The sequence below is a fragment of the Caloenas nicobarica genome, chromosome 16 (genome assembly GCF_036013445.1).
Source record: "Caloenas nicobarica isolate bCalNic1 chromosome 16, bCalNic1.hap1, whole genome shotgun sequence".
Taxonomy (NCBI): domain Eukaryota; kingdom Metazoa; phylum Chordata; class Aves; order Columbiformes; family Columbidae; genus Caloenas; species Caloenas nicobarica.
Window position 1 is genome coordinate 9847707 of NC_088260.1, and position 16653 is coordinate 9864359.

Genomic DNA, 16653 nt, shown 5'->3' on the forward strand with positions numbered 1-16653 from the left:
CATGAGGGGAAAGGGCTGTTTTCCCTCCTTCCTTTCCACCAAGGAAATTTCAATGGGAGGAAGACAAATAATGAAAAAAGCCATCAAAGGAAGCTGGTGATTCATTAAAATAAAAAAGGCATTATGCATTGAGAGCAGTCAATTAAGAGATGCAAACTGCACACTGTCCTGCCACCCTAGGGGAAGCACAAGCAAGGCGAGTGGGAGGAAAGGATAAGTAGAAAAGGAAAGATTTATAAGCATAAACAAAACCCAGCTATGACCCCAAGCTGAGTAGCTTGTAGGAAGGAACAGCCATCACTAACCCACACAGAGTAGCTGGGAGCAGACTTGTGTCTCTGGATTACTATGCAGAGAGTGAACGTATCTACTCTCTAGACACAGAGCGGTGTCAACTGAGGCATTACCACATTGAAAAAAGTGGGATATTGCTGCCAAACGACTAAAGAAAGGATCCACCATCAGATTCCTAGAGTGGAAGACAAGCTCTGTGAAGCATCAGAAGCAAGTTCTTTTTTTCCCTGGGCTCAGTGCAAGCTGTGTGCAGTGAGGAAGAGCACAAAGGGTTCCCAGTCCTCTCCAGCACACCCACAGCCCTGTCCCTGGGATATGTCCCCTTCTTTCTCTCCCCATATCATACATGGAGTCACTGCAGAATCAGTGGAAGTGTGAACAGGCCTGCTGAGCCCAATCCTGACAAGCCTCCTCTTCCTGCTTTTTAAGATATGACAAATAAATCACTCCAAACAGGGGTCATCAGGATTCATCCTCCTGAGCCTGCCCCTCTGCCTGGGCTCTGGTACCTCATTAGGATTCTGCATGACACCTTCCAAAGCCTGCATCCCTCATTGAGACGCTGACAGACAATCGGAGAACACGAAATGCTCCCTCCCCTGCAAGGGGGCATTTTAGCCTGCGATTTCTGCCACAACTCAATCAGCATCCACTTTAATGAGGCCATCTATCGCTGAGGCCCTGGTGACTGATGTCTGAGCTTCTACCTCAGCCTCCAATTGCTCAGCCCCTCCTTTTCTCAGCTGCAGACTTCCTCAGTTGATAAAATGACACAACGAACAAGACCTGCAGGACAAAGTGCACCAAATTCTCAGTACTGCAGCTTCTAGCAAATCTTCATCAGCTGAAAATCAGTTTAACAGCTAAAAGCAAGTATGTTTAGCTAACAGGATTTGGAAATATATCATGAAAGCTCATGGTATCTTAACGATCTCCTAGGCTTTGTAAGAGATGTTTTTGTACAGGGTAATTTGGGTCACTTTTAATCAGCCAGTGTCTCTGGCATGCTGCCACAATTCCTCTTACACATATACTACCTGAGCTGTACCTCTCTTTTGTCCAATCTCCTCCATCCTCCTCTCTTAATACTTCTATCAGCCTGGGCCTCCCCTCATCAGGAAGGACTGAATTGCTTTCTAATGAAATTATGAGGCAGATGAATCAAGCCCATTCAAGCATGCAGGACATTACCATTGTGTAGCTCTACGCCCTCCTTGCACAACATTGCACGCAGGTAAAGGGACTGCACATCCTAGAACTTTCTGGGTGTAGTCCAGTTTCTAGCAGAGCTGAGAAAAGTTATATTACACCCTTAAGAGTCAATCACCTCCCTTGACTTTCTCAACCCATTCCATTTGTTTTGCTTCCTAGTCCCATTTACAACACACTTCTTTAGAGATGAGGATGCAAAAAGTAAGTTTTATGGTGAGAATGAAGATTCTGAAAAACAGCTTCTCCTAATCTTTTATCATTTCTGGTGTTTCCTCACCTTTGTCTCCTCCCAGGCTTCCTGTTTGGTTTCAGTTTGCAAGTAAAATACAAAGCCATTTAGTGCATAGCAATATGCCTCATAGAAATTACGTATGATAAATTACTATAACAATGCTAAGGACAAAAGTCCGATTACAGCTTTACTCTGGGTTTCCAAACAGAAAACAGAGTGGAGCTGTACAACATCCTTTAGAGAACAAGGATGCTGCATGAACTGGATCTTAGCAAACAACGAATTAACAGCGTAACTTCCTAGCTAAAGGGCACAACCAGTATTTAGAAACTGAGAGAGAATGAAAGCAGGAAGACTCACCTCCCCTTTCTTCACAGTCATGGACTGCCGACGAGGAGTGATCTCCTCATTGATGCTGGAGAGGAAGTTCTGAGAGATCCGCAGAGCATCCTGCAGGAGTGGATGATCTGGGTGGCTCACTGGAGTGTGCTTGAGCAAATCCTGACACCGGGAAGACAAACAAAGAACAGAACCATGAGCAGCACTGGAAAGCAGAAGGGTCTGAGGGCCCCTAACTAGGGCTGTAGGACATGATACTCCAGCCTCTTCTTACAGATTAGACTAAGGCTTTATCTCTAGAGGAAAAGGATAATACCCTGCATTTCTTGGTTAACACCACTGAAGAGGTAGCAGGGTCCTACCTATGGACTCCCTCCCCGTAGTGTAAAGGGAAGAGGCTCTTACGCAGCATGATGGGTTTATTTTTGCAGTCCTGCAGCTCCACAGAAAACCTGAAGGGTGAAGAAAATTGGAAAGGGGCCTAGAGTTTGAAAAGCACCCTTCAGATACTTACATGCAGGACAAGTGTGCTGCGAGTCACTCGATCCACTGGCTTGTATAATAGAGCTGTGAAAAAAAATAAAGGCAACAGGAAGATAAGGAAGAGGCACCTTAATACAGCCCCTAAAGAGCAATTCGTCCAATGCAACTGCATGTACAGGCATAGTTTTATTAACCAATGAACTACTGGAAAGTTGTCTTCTCTAAGGTTAATGTGCTGCACAGCCAACAAAACACCCATGAACACCCAGAGGAAATAAACAGGCTCCACAGCAAACAGATGTCCACTTGTGAGCATGCCCTGCCACGGCGGACAAGGAGCACACAAGGTCATACAGAACAACTGCGCACAGCATGGCACCCTGCTCGGAATCGGGTCTTGCACTCTTGAAGTTGCCAAGGAGGTCCCTGAAAGGTTGGCAGTGCACCCCTTCTTGTGCTTCCAAATCCTGGTAACAGGCCAAAAGAGGAAGGGGATTGGCTTTTTTATTAGTGAGTATGGAAGCTTCTTATAACACGCGTTGTCTTCTACTTGTGTTTACAGAGACAAGCACCATGGAACCTGATCTCGACCAGGCTCTCTACAAGCTACCACAGGGCAAAAACCACGTAACGATAAGTGCTAGGATTGCGTTTGTGCTATCACCGGGCAGCAGGTGTTCTCTTAAAATCACAGCAGTCCTTTGGTTGGCCTGGTTTTTCCCATGCATGCATGCAGCTCACTATGCACAAGCTCTGCTATTTAGCAAAAGGGAACTGATTTCCCAGGTAGAGCCAGCAGAGACTCTATAACCTTCCAGCATTTACAAAGAAAAAAGGAGAGTGGAGGTTTGGCAACGGCCGCCCCACAGTCCTGACAAACCACAGTCTCCTCTGCATGGATCACTCACTTTCCAAGGAATTTTTCGTCGTCTGATCTTTAGATTCCTTTGTGCTTCTAGCCTTTAGATTCTAAAAGAAAAAGAAAACCCAGGTAGCAGACAGTCAATCACATTGAAATATCTCATGGGAATGTAAGAGACTATCTGCTCCTCCAAGGGAGGGCCTCAGTGTAAATGGAGGACAGTCCTATCACAGCTCAAGTCAGTGAAGCAAAAATATGCTTTTCTTCTTGGTAAATCCACCACTTCCATGTCACAGGCACCCACACATCTCAAAGATAAAGCAATTTTCTTAGGAGTGCATGTCAATAGAGATGTAGTAAAGCAGGTAACCTCCTACAGCAACACAGGGATGGTGGAGTTTTTAAGTCACCTGCATGAGAAAGGCATGTCCATAAGGATGCAGCCATTGTCACAGCACATGTACACCACCAATAAATAAAGTACAGGATTGGGATTTAATGCCCCCCCAGTTATACTTTCTTATACCTGTACTCAGAGCTGGGTGGCCTTGGACAAGCCAGCAATCTTTCATGGCAGAAAAGGAACGATACCTGTGACTCTTCTCTTTGCACATGGACTGTGAGGCTATATGCATTAATGTGCTGAGCTCTGAAACCCTCACCCAGACACAAATCCAAAAGTATCATAATTCCAAAACCAGTAGATATTAGCATGATTTCAGAATCATCCTCCAGAAAACACCAAAACCAAGGAGTCACAATCACACAGAGCCCAGGACCCTTGGCCCTTAATCTCTATTCTGTCTTCTAGCAACTAGCATAATACTAACTTTCCATATTGCTATTAATAAATTGGAAAATCCATGGAATGCATTTTAGTACTGAAAGGAAAGTAAGCACTGGGGAAGCTATTTTGCTAATGAGTTGACACCACTAGAGCACAGAAGTGGTCAGCCTAAGGACCAGAACCTGAGGGAAATCGTCGGAAAATGGAGAGAATAGAAGACATTTGTACACCAGATCCCAAAAGGCAAGACTTGCTTCCCTCATTTCACAGACAGAATATGTTTTTACTTCTTTACCATAAAAATATAAAGGGACATGTAATATTCAATGTGCTCAGGAGTTTTTTTCAGAGCAATAAACACCCCCAGAATTTTTTAGCTCAGATTATTTATCTTCTTGTTTTTAAGGACACACATATGAAGTTCATGTTTTCTTGGCTACTGAGTTCTTCAAGATATAATCACCACAATACAAAGAGTCAATGAGACCATGCACTACAGGCAAAGCTGGTGGCCTGGGAAGCCTGAAAAAGTATTAAAAATGCTTTGACACAAAGTACTACTCTTAAAGATGGGAAATCAGAGCAGCCCTGTGGATAATATTATAGATTACGCTTGACACACTTGCCTTTTTAAATGGAGAGCTACCCTCTCCCCTCCATGCCAGTAAAGCCTGCAATTCCACTGACAACCATAATGCGAGCTGTTAAGGATGGCTTTTTACACCACAGTCAGCATCATCGTTAGCAAGAGAAATATTTGAGAAGCTCAAATACAGCCTTTCCCGTCTAGAAATGCATGAAGCTGGCACAGAGCTGAAGTTCAAAGCAATGCCAGTTTTTACAAGATTCCCAGGGTGAGGACAGCACATAAAGGCTGTTTGTGCGATAACCTCAATTAGCCCAAAAGTATAAATCACTGTAAGAACATGAGCTGAAGCAGTGAGTCTATGGGAGCTCCCAACTCCTCCAGAAGTCAGCACTGCAAAGATACTTAGAGGATAGACAGGAGTGACATCGCAGGGTGTTAGTCAGAACCAGACAGCTCGTGTGTCTGAATACCGTGACATTACCTCAGAGATTTCAGCAAACTGAGCATTGGCTTGGCAGCATTTCTCTGCTGTCTCCATAGCAACTTCATAGTTATCCACAAAGGCCCGGTACACTCCCAGCTGGCTGGCCTGCAGGAAGCAAAACAAAACAAAATAAATGCTGGGGAAAAAGACAGTTTGGGATGGCCAGCCTCAGTATCTAACGATCAGGTCATGTTCCTTCATGCCAAAGAATCACAAGGAGTGGTGAGCAGGCCCAGAAAGACATCTCTGACCTGTCAGCTCTGGTTAACCAGGGCAGGCGATCCCATGCACCCAGTTCTATCTCTGCTGAACAAGTTGTGAAGGATGTGGAAGCCTGTGAGAATGACACATCCTTGTTACTGCCATTTATTTTTCCCTTCTGAACTGCCAGATTGATATCTATTAATATTTTAACTCACTGATGTAACTGGAGCTGCTGGCTATTTGCCACAAAATATGTATCAGACAGGAATGATTCAGCACAAATGTGACCCCAGTAAGATACTTGTTGACTTTTCATAATGGACACACTAATCAAACCCAGATATTAACCTGTATTTGCATTACTGAACATCACTACAAGGACAGCAGAGTACTTAAAAAGAGAGATCCAGAGCACAATCTGTTCGGAGTGCAGTGACTGCAGCACTAGGTGACAGAAACTGGCAGTTTTTCCAGCAGAAGGAATATGCAATTGGTGCAGATTAAGGCCTTGGAGTGCAGTAATAAGCTATTATTATTTCTGAGCCTTAGCACTGATCCCACTTGCTGACATAGGAATCGCAGCCATTTTCACGCTAGAGAGCATAAGATCCAGCTCAGGAAATCCCTGGGTAGCTTCCAAGCTTGTCTAGATTGCAGAGCTGTTTTGTGTTGCAGAGCTGCATGAGCAGTGCTGTAAACACCTCAGCTGCTTGAACGTGCTTGCAAGAGCATGGTCAGCAGTGAGCCAGCTGCTGGAGTGCTGTAAAACGCCCCACTCAAGGGAAGTCTGTTACCAGAAGAGCTTGCACTTGCCTTATTATTTCTGCAACTTCCCTGACACTTCTGCCCGGATGTGCAACAGGCAGAACAGTTAACTTTCCCACAGACAGTGCTCTTTTCCTCTCCTGCTCTCTCATAATCATTGTGTTCCCCATTCTCTATGGAGTTTTGCGCAAGAGATGATGGAAGAGAAAAAGACATTTTCAGGAGAACATTCCCTGCACAAATTTCTTTAGCTAACAGAGGCTAAGAAACAGCGAGCTATTTCCTAGGGCACACTTTACTGAAAGATTAGGAACCAGTCTCAATCCTCATACAAAATAACACAGTTATGACTGAAGCTGAAGGAAACTGTGCTCACGCCAGGGATGACCTAGCCCCAGCAACGTGGAAAGAATAAAATCTGTATTTGCCACTGGGGCACAGTTTTGTGAAGAAGCTGCTGTCAGAGTTACTGATCATTTGCAGGGCTTATGACATTCAGGTTTAGATGATGCCAGCCAACGTGGCAGAGCTTTAAAGTTTCTCCATTCCTGCCTGGCTCTTTCATTTCCTGCTACTTCTGAGCAGTCTTTCTAAGCTTTCATTTTCGTCCTCTAAACATGCTTTCACAAAAACATCTTTTTCATTAAAAACTGAGCTTCCAATCAAAGCTCGCATAGTTTTCATGCTGGTTTGAGTTTTCTCTTTTTCAATTAAAAAGAACACCCTGAAAATCAAACAAGCTTTGCTAGAAGCTTTGCTTTTGGTTAAGATATTTCCCATTCCTGAAAACTATCAGTGATGATATTTGCTAAGTATTCCTTCATTTCTAAAAACAGTTGGAAAGTGTTTCCTTTCTTGTTATAAAAAATACATGCAAAATATTCCCCAAAAATGAGAAGCATATTTCATTCCCACATGCCTGGTGTCTCTTTTTTTCTCTTCCTTAGTTTCAACAGGAAAAGGTGGAATAACAGTCACTGATGTTGTAAATGGGTTGTGCTTTGTGCCAGATGGCATAAAATTCTAAAACTCCTTGCATGCACTATCTGTAACTTCAATCTACGGTGCTTTGTTTTGTGTGATATTAAAGAAAATTAATATCCTCAGGGACCTCAGGATAATAACAAGGATTCCAGTGTTTATCATCAGGTTGCATGACATGACCACAAGTTTGCTCCAAAAGATTTGATGTACATCCTGCATAGATGTCTTGCAATGCCTGATGTTCTTGTCATCTCTCTCATCTAGCTGCTTCCCACAGCCTGCCAAGAATTATTAGCTTTATCTCCTCCAGCAGAGAGTTCACAATTCCCACTGATACTGTACCAAGCCACCAGAAACTGAAACTACTAAGCTAGCTCAAAGCTTCCTGCATGAGGGCTATTTGCTCCTTTGCTTCCAATACTAATCCAACAAAATCAGCAATTCTGTTACAAACACACAAAAATCTGGGAAACACAAAACCAGAGTGCCAGAAGGGCTTGACTCCTGGACCTGTGATCACCATCGGCAAGAAACAGTCTTAACCAAAGGCCTAAGTAGCCATACAGCAAGTCAAAGCTTGCTCGACAGCCAGCACTGGTAAAGAATATATCACAGTCTTCTTCAATTAGTGCTGTCTTCATTGCTGCACTACACTTTCCATACAGTTTGTGAAGCTTCCACGTTCAGCAGCCTTCTGTATCTTTGCTTGTGCAACCAGCAGCAGGTGGTTTTGTCTTCTTAAACCAGTTGCTCAAATTGCATACCATGAACTACTCACCAAGACACCAACTTGACCCCTCCTGGCTAAAACACGCTGGCAGTGAAAAGCAGATTCCCATATTTTGATCTTGAGCTGCTGGTGTGCACGGAAAACATCATCTTCCAGGCACATCTCCCCCTGCTCCACATGGGATGGGGCTGGTGCTGGGCTACACAGCTGCTAACAATTGAGTGACCTTGGTAAAGTGCACTCCCCATCCAATAAACCCCTCACTGGAATGTCACTCCTACCCCAAGAATCAGAGGCACCTCAGGAATGCAGAGATTCTTTTCTTTTCTAAAACGGAAAAAACAGCTTCTTTAATCCTTTGGTCTCTGCACATGCTAGGGGAGAGGCTAAAGGGGCCAAAGGAACCTTGTAGAATGCAAGCAATTTGTTGTCTGGCTCAGAAACTCAGCAATTTTAATTCAGCCTCAGGAATATGCTGTATATGTCCTTGTCCTGTTCTGCACTCATATTATTTTGTGGAGATTGCTTGCAAGGTTCTCAGCAGCTGGTTGACTGCATTAGCATGGCAGCAAGGGGAATGTCGGTGCCAGGATAGTGGTAGAAAAGCAAAGCCAAAGGTGATAACCATACAGAGAAAATCGGTGCAAGATAGAGCAAAGCACCACAGAGAGAAGGAAGTATGTGCGAGGGAGTTCAGCAGTAATGAGAAATACTTAGATGTCAGTGTTAAAAAGTACCATTTTAATACTGCCATTCTCCCGTCTTCCTCTAAAGCAAGGAAGACACCTCAGAGATTTTACATTTCTGTGAAATTTCATTTGTATTAGTAGCATAGCTTGCTTGAGTCTTTAATTAAAGGCTATGAAACAGCCACTTTTGCTGTAGGCCCTTCACTGCAGTGATGCAAAGCTAGAAGCCTCTGATCTAGTCCAGCTATGGGCTCTCATCCCTTCAGTCTAGTCACCAAAGTAAATCGTACCAGCACCTGTGAGATGAATGAGAGGTACAGAAGCTCTGGTGATGGTAGCTGACTCACCAGCTTTTGGAAGAGGTCCCCTACGCGTTGCTGGTGACTCCACTGCTGCACTCGGGGAAAGAGCCCATCATAGAATTCTTTGTGAATCTCGTAGAGCTCAGGCACTTTGAAGAATATTGTCTCAATCTGCTGACTAGTCAGCACAGGCTGAGAGGTGGTGGCAGCTGCTTTCAAAGGCTTCATAGGCTGAAATGAGGAATGAAGGAAATCGTTATCATGCAAACCAAGTACATTCACACTTGCCACATTACAACACATCCCTCCAGAGAGTCATTTTTCATCCTATTAAGATGTGATATTTGCATTCACACAACTCCTGAAAGGCAGACATTAACAAATTCTCTCATGGGCATCAGCCACCTCTGGTAGGCAGATTTTCCCAGGATATTAATGGTGTGATTAAAATCCCTTTGCACTCCACTTCCTTAATCTCTGTCCAAGTGTACAGCAACGTGTCTAATAATTAGCACAGGATACTGAAAGACAGGGCTTATGGATACTACCATACTAACAACTCCCTGGTTGTGCCATATCCAGTCCTTTGTTTAAGCCTCTCATTATCCACTGGAGGAGTAACAGGTACCCTTTGCACCCAGCAACTTGTACGTCATGGTATGTGAAGTTCTGGGAAACTTTAGGTGGACCCAGCAGTGAAAATTCAATTACCATTGTTTGAAATGGTATCTGCCACCAGCGCTTACCAGTAGCAGAGCTTCCAAGTGGCTCAGGTAGGTTTCCTCACTGGCTAGGATTCCTGAGAGGACCCATTTTCTCATCTCCAGGCCTTTCTCCAGGTCCGGCTCACTCTACAAAGTTGTTAAGGAGAAAAAAGAGAAAGAAAAAACAAAGAGAAAAAAAATGAGGAGGCAAGAAAAAAAAACCCAAGAATGAGGATGGAGAGTACAAGGTATCATTCAGCTGACTGTAGCATACTTAGGGTTTTTTGTTTACTTTTAGACTGAAAAAAACCAACCAAACAAAAAAACCCACTTGTGCTCAGTGTTCTCATTCTAGAAACATGTAAACATAAAACACTAAATAAATTTTTTATTTACAGCAACTGATGTCACTTAGACTATTTGCAGGTGTTAGCTTTAGTCATCCCACTTTGGTGCCTCAATTAGGTGCCCAGACTTCTTCACAAAATTCAAAACACAGAACTTAAAAATTCAGAATTGATCCTCCTAAACAAATCTTGGGGACCCTTGGTCGTGTGCAATTCGCTCCCTCCTCCCACTAGAGTTCTCTATGATCTTACCCCATGTTTCTCTAGCAGACAGAATCATTTCCCCTGCATCTACACAGATGCGCATGAATATACAGCAGTTTCAGCCTGACGTTGTCAAGATGGCTGTTCTTTCTCCCACTCTCTACTATTCGCTAAATTATTTTTCAGTGCCAGCTTGCACAATGTCTATTTTTAGTTAGAGGATGGAATAATCAGCACCGCTTGGAATGCACATGCTGATTTTCTTATTGGGATTCCATGAAGGAGTTCTTAACCAAAACAACTGAAGAAAGACAGAAAAAAAAAAAATACATTCATGAGAAAATGTACATATCAAGGGAAGACTAACACCAAGTGTTAAGAGAAGCAGTAATCCCCTCTGTTGAATTTCAATTACGCTTCCTCTCAAAGCTGTTACCTGAAAAATGTTTAACTTGATAAAGTGAAATTGAATATTTCCATAAACTCTGAAAAAGATGTGGCCAAACAATGAATGTTCTAAATAATGAGAAACACCCTCCTTTTACGGAATCTTATTTCCAGTTCTTTTTATTTCTGTCACTCACAGAAATGGCTTTTTACAATTCTCGCAACCTTTTTATGTTGTTAAAGTCTCTAAGAATAAAGTCAATGGCTCGATCTGAAAGGGTAGATACTTTCCAAGGGCTTTGTGTAGGTTGTTTGGGGCTACATTCTCCTCCTCTTAATATCCAAAGGAATCTTCACCTATTGATTTCAGCAGCAGGAGGCTCAGGAAACATAGCAATATGCTCCACTCTATTGGCTGAACACAAAGCCCTTTTACAGCTGACAAAAAAAGCTCCATTTACTTCAGGGTCTTATGCTTTGAACCCTGCAGATGTATATATATGAGGTACATTATGGAGAGAAGGCATCTTGGCTATAGGTAAGCTTACAGCAACTATCACATTCTGAATGTGCCTTTCAGCCTACGCACCACCCGAAGAAAGAAACGAATCCTCACGCTCCCAGATATTTCTGGATTCAGTCTCACCAATAACCATCCTGATTTTTGAACGCTTTCATTAAATTCACATGCTATTTTTTAGGCTAAAAGACCTTGCAGCAACTACTTCAGAAAAATTTTGTGAGGTGTCAAATACCACCATCACCTCTTAAAGTGGCAGACAGAAGCTGTTCTAAGGAAATGAGTAAAATTTACAGGCACATCAGGTACTATGTGGAAAGAAGAACTTGTCTTTGCAGCCCACCCTTCAGTGAGGTTCAGTAAGAACCACAGCGCCTTTTAAAATCTTGAGAGGGCATCTCAGAGAAGCTGGGAATTTGTAATTCAGCAGCTGTGTTCAGAAGATTTCAGAGAACACCAGTGACAAACTACATGGTAAAATGAATGCTGCAACAGATTCTGTGCACCCGGGTGATTGCCTGTTACAGCTCAAGCAGAAATGTGCAACACTATGACCATTCCTTATGATTTCTGTACCAGTAGTGCCTGGATGTCTGCCTCATGGCCAATTTTTCTAAGGCACGGTACATACACATAATCAAGACAGACAGCCCCAAGGTGTTCAACAAAGATTGCCTTCATCTGAAGGGGCAGGGATGTAGCTGTCTGCGTGAAGCTCCCAGCAGCCCCGATGCAAGAAAAAACACAATTCTTCTTGGTTTCCAAAGATTTCTTAAAACACTTACTAAAGAAAAATTCAGCTCTACAAAGAAGCATTGAGAAAAACTAACAGTGCTCCAAAGTCCCCACTGCTGAGGATGAGGTAACTGGTCAATATTGACACTGTGCTATAATTATCTTTAGCAGGTTCTCTTGGAGGAGCTGAGGATTTAAAAATCAGCTGGGTATGTTTGTAACATCTGTAAAGAGCAGCACACAATGACAAATTATTTAAATGATTCAAACTTCCCCATCACAACAGTGGCACAACAGTTTTCCTTAGAGTACTGAGAACAGTTTCCCTCTTCACAAATAAAAGCTTTAAGTTACAAGCCAGTTCTTGCTGGGCACCGTCAGCTGACAGAGGCAGCATTTTCTGCCTGAATGTTAATTTCCTCTCTTTAAAAGAGATGTGCTTTCAGAGAGACAAACATCTCCCAGGACACACTAGAGGCCTTCCATCCTGGCCATTACCACAAGGTCACTTTGCAAAGTCCACGGTATTGTCCTAACCCTTTTTAACAGGAGCATTTTCCAAGCATGACACTTGCAAAACTCTAGCCTCAGATGCAGCCAGACAGGGCAAGGCCCGGCTGCTTTAAGCTACAGTACAGCAGTTGCTGAAGAAACCCACAGGGGAGTTTATCCAACAATCACACAGCACATTACAAGGTTTCCAACGCAGTACCTCAAATTTACATACAGATTTCTCATATGTGAAAAGACGATCTCCTGCTGCTCCTGCTGCATCAGGGATCAATACGACACTGTGGTGCTGCTGACTGCATTGTGGTGCTGCTGACTGCATTGTGCTGCCGCTTGTGTTTCCTCCTGAGAGCCGGTGCCCTGACAAGAGTTTCCTGCTGAGAGAGGCCTTTTCTGACAATGTCATCTGGGGCCACAGGGAGCCACAGCTCTTGCTGCTAGATGAACATCTGGAAAACAGCCCCGTGCTTCTTCAGCCTCAGGGTGCTTTTTAAGTCACACGTGTTATGAAACTTACTCCAGGACTGAGAAATTCATGGGGAGCTGGTGCCAACATCAGGAAGAAGAGGAGCAAGTTTATTGTTTGGTATTACAACATTCTTAACTTACAGAATTGGCAACGGGTTCACCTGCTCGCCCAAAACAAAACAGAGCAATTAGCAGGCAGAGATACTGGGGGACTGTCCTTCCCCTCTCCCCTTACAGCACCTGATGTGAGGCACTCAGTGCCAAGGGCATTTTCTGCTTTGACATACCTGACAAAAAGGGAAACAAAGAGCAACGCTGTGACCACAACAGCCTCACTGACTGCCCTGTTTCTGCACTCCAGACAGAAGGGCAGTTAAGAGAGGGAACATCCTGGGTGCAGGTATCCAGCTCCCCACCAGTTCAGGGAGGCCTGCCAAGGCTGAGGGCTACTTTCTCCTAGCCTGGTGAGAAATAAGCAGTCAGAAATCTTTGAGCTGCTTGTGGCAAGAGGAGGAGCTGGTACCACATCTACCAGAGCACATTAGCTAGGGAAAAGTAAACCTATTAACCGAAGTGCAGATGGGATGCTCCCAGCAGGATGTGGGAGCAGCCTGTATTGGCAAACTCCGGCCACTCAGCAGGGAGTGCCAGGTGGTCAGCAGTCCACCCCACGCCTCCTACCCAGCTCGGTTAGCCCGTTTTTCACTGTACAAGCCTGACCAGTATTTCATGTTCTGACTCTGTCCCTACCACTCTGACACCAGCATCTATTTCTAGCCTTTCTCCACTGCCCTTCCATCTTTTGGCTACCTCTCTACCCACACGTTTCAGAATAAACCTATCTGATAAGGCCATCACGGGGCAGCAGCCTGAGCATTCCTGTCTGTCTGCCATGGGAGCTGTGAGGACCCAACACCCAGCCAGTTCTGAACAAGCAAGAAATTAGTGCTCTGCTCCCACTCCTCATGAACTACATTAACAAAAAAAAAAAAAAAAAGGAAAGTGGCAAGCGGTATAAATGTTTCACAGGTACCTCATGCCTATAAGGTTCCAGTGTTTTCTTCTCAACTGAGTGGTGCTTCTTGCTATTCCAAAGACTTAAAAATCAAAAGATTGAGTCACAGTTCTAACTGCAATCTTTGCATCCTGAACCAAGGCTAGTCTGAGTGGTTAGAAGCTGTGACATATTAGAGAGCATGCATACCCTGGCCCTGAGCCACGGATGTTTTGAATGTGTTTACAGCTTATCAGCCTAAGTACTTTAGTTTACTAACCAGGCTGGCATTGCATGTTGTATTCAATTACTGCAAGCCTGAGATTCACCAGCTTCAAGGATTAGACAGATTGAGCTCTTCCTGACTGTTTAAAGAACTCAGGGCTTTCTGGTTGTTGTTTAAATTATCAGCAATAATTGTTTTCTTGCAAATGTTAGAAGAACACAGATTAGGAATCGAGAAACCACAACACACAAGATTTTGCAAAGCGGTTGCTGTTGGCACAGCTCTGTAAAGAGAATCAGTGATTCAAAGTGGGCGTATAAAAGGCACTTTAACTCTCAGACCTTCCTTTGGTACAGTGTGTTCACATGCTGTGCAATGAATGTGTTCAAAGGAGAGGCTTCTCGTAAGGACAGCTCAGAATTTCATAGAGAAGCTGACGGCCTACAAAAGAGAAACATTATTCATCTCCATTTTTAAAGCGTAAATATCTTTGAAAGCTTCTGCTAAACAGGCTGGAGGTGTCTCATTGTCTTGGTGATATTAAACAGGGCAAATTCTGTAATCAAGCCAATCATGCTTCATGCAGGGAGGGGAAGGAGCAGGGAGAGGAGCCAACATTATTTATAACATCAGTCTTGGTGTGCCAGCTCTCCTCAGGAAGGGCTGTACATCCAGGCAGAGCCCTTAAGCAGCACAGAGTTGGAGAAGAAAAAGGAAAAGTTGCATCTGTTGGGGGTGGTGAGGGGAAAGTGACAATAAAACAAAACAAACCCAAATACTGAGAGGAAGAAAGGAAAAGTATTTGGAAATGCTGCAGAGGGAAAGACAAGCTAGTAATAGTAGTACCAAGCAGAGCAGTAATCCCATTTATTGATGTAGCTTTGGAGGTCAACTTTTCTGGACCCCCTTGGGACCAAGATAGGAGAAAAGTCCACAACCTGCTCTGCCACAGCCTGCTTTCCACAAAGCCAGCAGACAGTGGTAACAAAAGAACCTGGTCTGAGGACTGGCAGTGGCTGCCAGTGCTGTGCCAACCATGGACTGCACAGCAGAAAAGGGAAGAAAAATTCTGCCTGCAAATCTCTTAAGTACCATGCGACTTCCCCTCCGAAGAGAACAGAAGGTAGGAGATAGTTGCTCAGCTTTAGCACTCCTGCCTTCCTGGGCATGATACACACAAGAACTGCAGAGATCTATTTCAGAAAAAAACATCCTCTAAACTCTAGAGAAGTGACTCTCTCCATTTCCTGGGGGAGGTGGAACCAGCCTTGCCTCTCCCTCAGCTGCCCTGCACCCACCCCCACAGACACGGCCCTCCCCCTCTTTGAACCTGGCTTTGTCGTCAATCAGATCTTGAAAAGCCTTTCTTATTTCTATACTCTTCCCATCGCTGTAATCACTCCCCACGTGAGCAGCAGCAATAGGATCACGAGGACAGAAGCTTCCCATCCTCTCAGAGACTCTTTAGCCTCCAAGCTGCTGGCTACTCACTCCAAAACTCTTGGCAATAACACTTCTCTAGTGAAGGGTACCAGTCACTAACTTTTCTGGCTGACCCAACACTTCCCTGTGCCCCAAGAATACCATAGCAAGCTCTGCCCTTGTCCTCCTCCAACCCTACTCAGGTATCCTTCTCCACTTTTCACCTGAGCTGTCTGGGGAAGACAGACACGTTCTCTCTCTTTCTGGGAGTGAATTATCACTATCCATTGCAAACACTGCCTGACACCTTCTGAAGCTACCAGCATTGTCTTATTTGGCAAACATTTGAGCAGATATTTTCCAAGACAGGTTTCCAGAATTTTTGGAAAGTTCAATAACAACAGTTCAACTGTTACAGAAAGTAAGGTTCAGGAAAATTAAATCACTTCTCAACTTAGATAAACAAACAACTTAAGCATAAGTGGAACCTATTTCTCCTTTTTCCTCTTTGTCTTGTAGGCTTGCTTCAGAGCAACAGTCAAAGTTTGGCAAAAGCATTGGCTTTATGCCAGGACGTGCATCAGCAGCTCAGCACAAGACTGTGGAAGAGCCAGAAGAGGGGGTACGACCGAGCTTGCTCAATGCAAACATTTGGTAAGGCCTCCTTACCACAAGAGTGCAAGGTCAGGGGATGCTGAGATCCACACTACAAACGCCCATGTTGATTATGTCCTCTCTGGGTCACAGGAAAAACTAATGCTGGGTGCACCTCTTGTCACCCACATAGCTGGTGGAATATGAATACATAAGAGTGGCTGAAGTGGTACAGTTTTAAGGCAGACCAACGAGCATCTTTCAGTCTGCTTATATGATGCAGGTGGTAGAGGGGCTTGAAAAATAGATCCCAAATGACAAGTTGTAGAACACCACAAACCTTCTGGAAGTCAGTTGTGGCCCTCACTTCCTGGAACATAGAATAGGAGGTGCTGCAAGTTGCTTACCCTACATGCTGAGGAACAACACGAAGCTCCCTGACAGGCAGTCCAGGAGATATCCCGTCCTTCTCCTTTAGAAACAGACACTGCTTTTGCCACTCTGCACTTTCCCTGTGGTGGCTGGATAGAGCAGGTGGAACCCTGATGCACTATCCAACCAAAGGCTACGGCTGTTCTAAGGAGAT

At 44.1% G+C, this 16653-nt stretch overlaps 1 protein-coding gene across 1 annotated transcript in view; it reads right to left on the reverse strand.

The window, feature by feature from the left end:
- The window catches only part of BCR (BCR activator of RhoGEF and GTPase), a 100976-nt gene that overhangs the window by 33282 nt on the left and 51041 nt on the right, over nt 1-16653 (reverse strand). The window contains exons 3-8 of the mRNA XM_065646131.1: nt 9703-9807; nt 9002-9187; nt 5280-5387; nt 3469-3529; nt 2592-2644; nt 2099-2239 (exon numbers count right to left, since the gene is read on the reverse strand). Of these exons, the coding sequence (XP_065502203.1) occupies nt 2099-2239; nt 2592-2644; nt 3469-3529; nt 5280-5387; nt 9002-9187; nt 9703-9807 (654 nt within the window). The remainder of the gene's footprint in view (nt 1-2098; nt 2240-2591; nt 2645-3468; nt 3530-5279; nt 5388-9001; nt 9188-9702; nt 9808-16653) is intronic.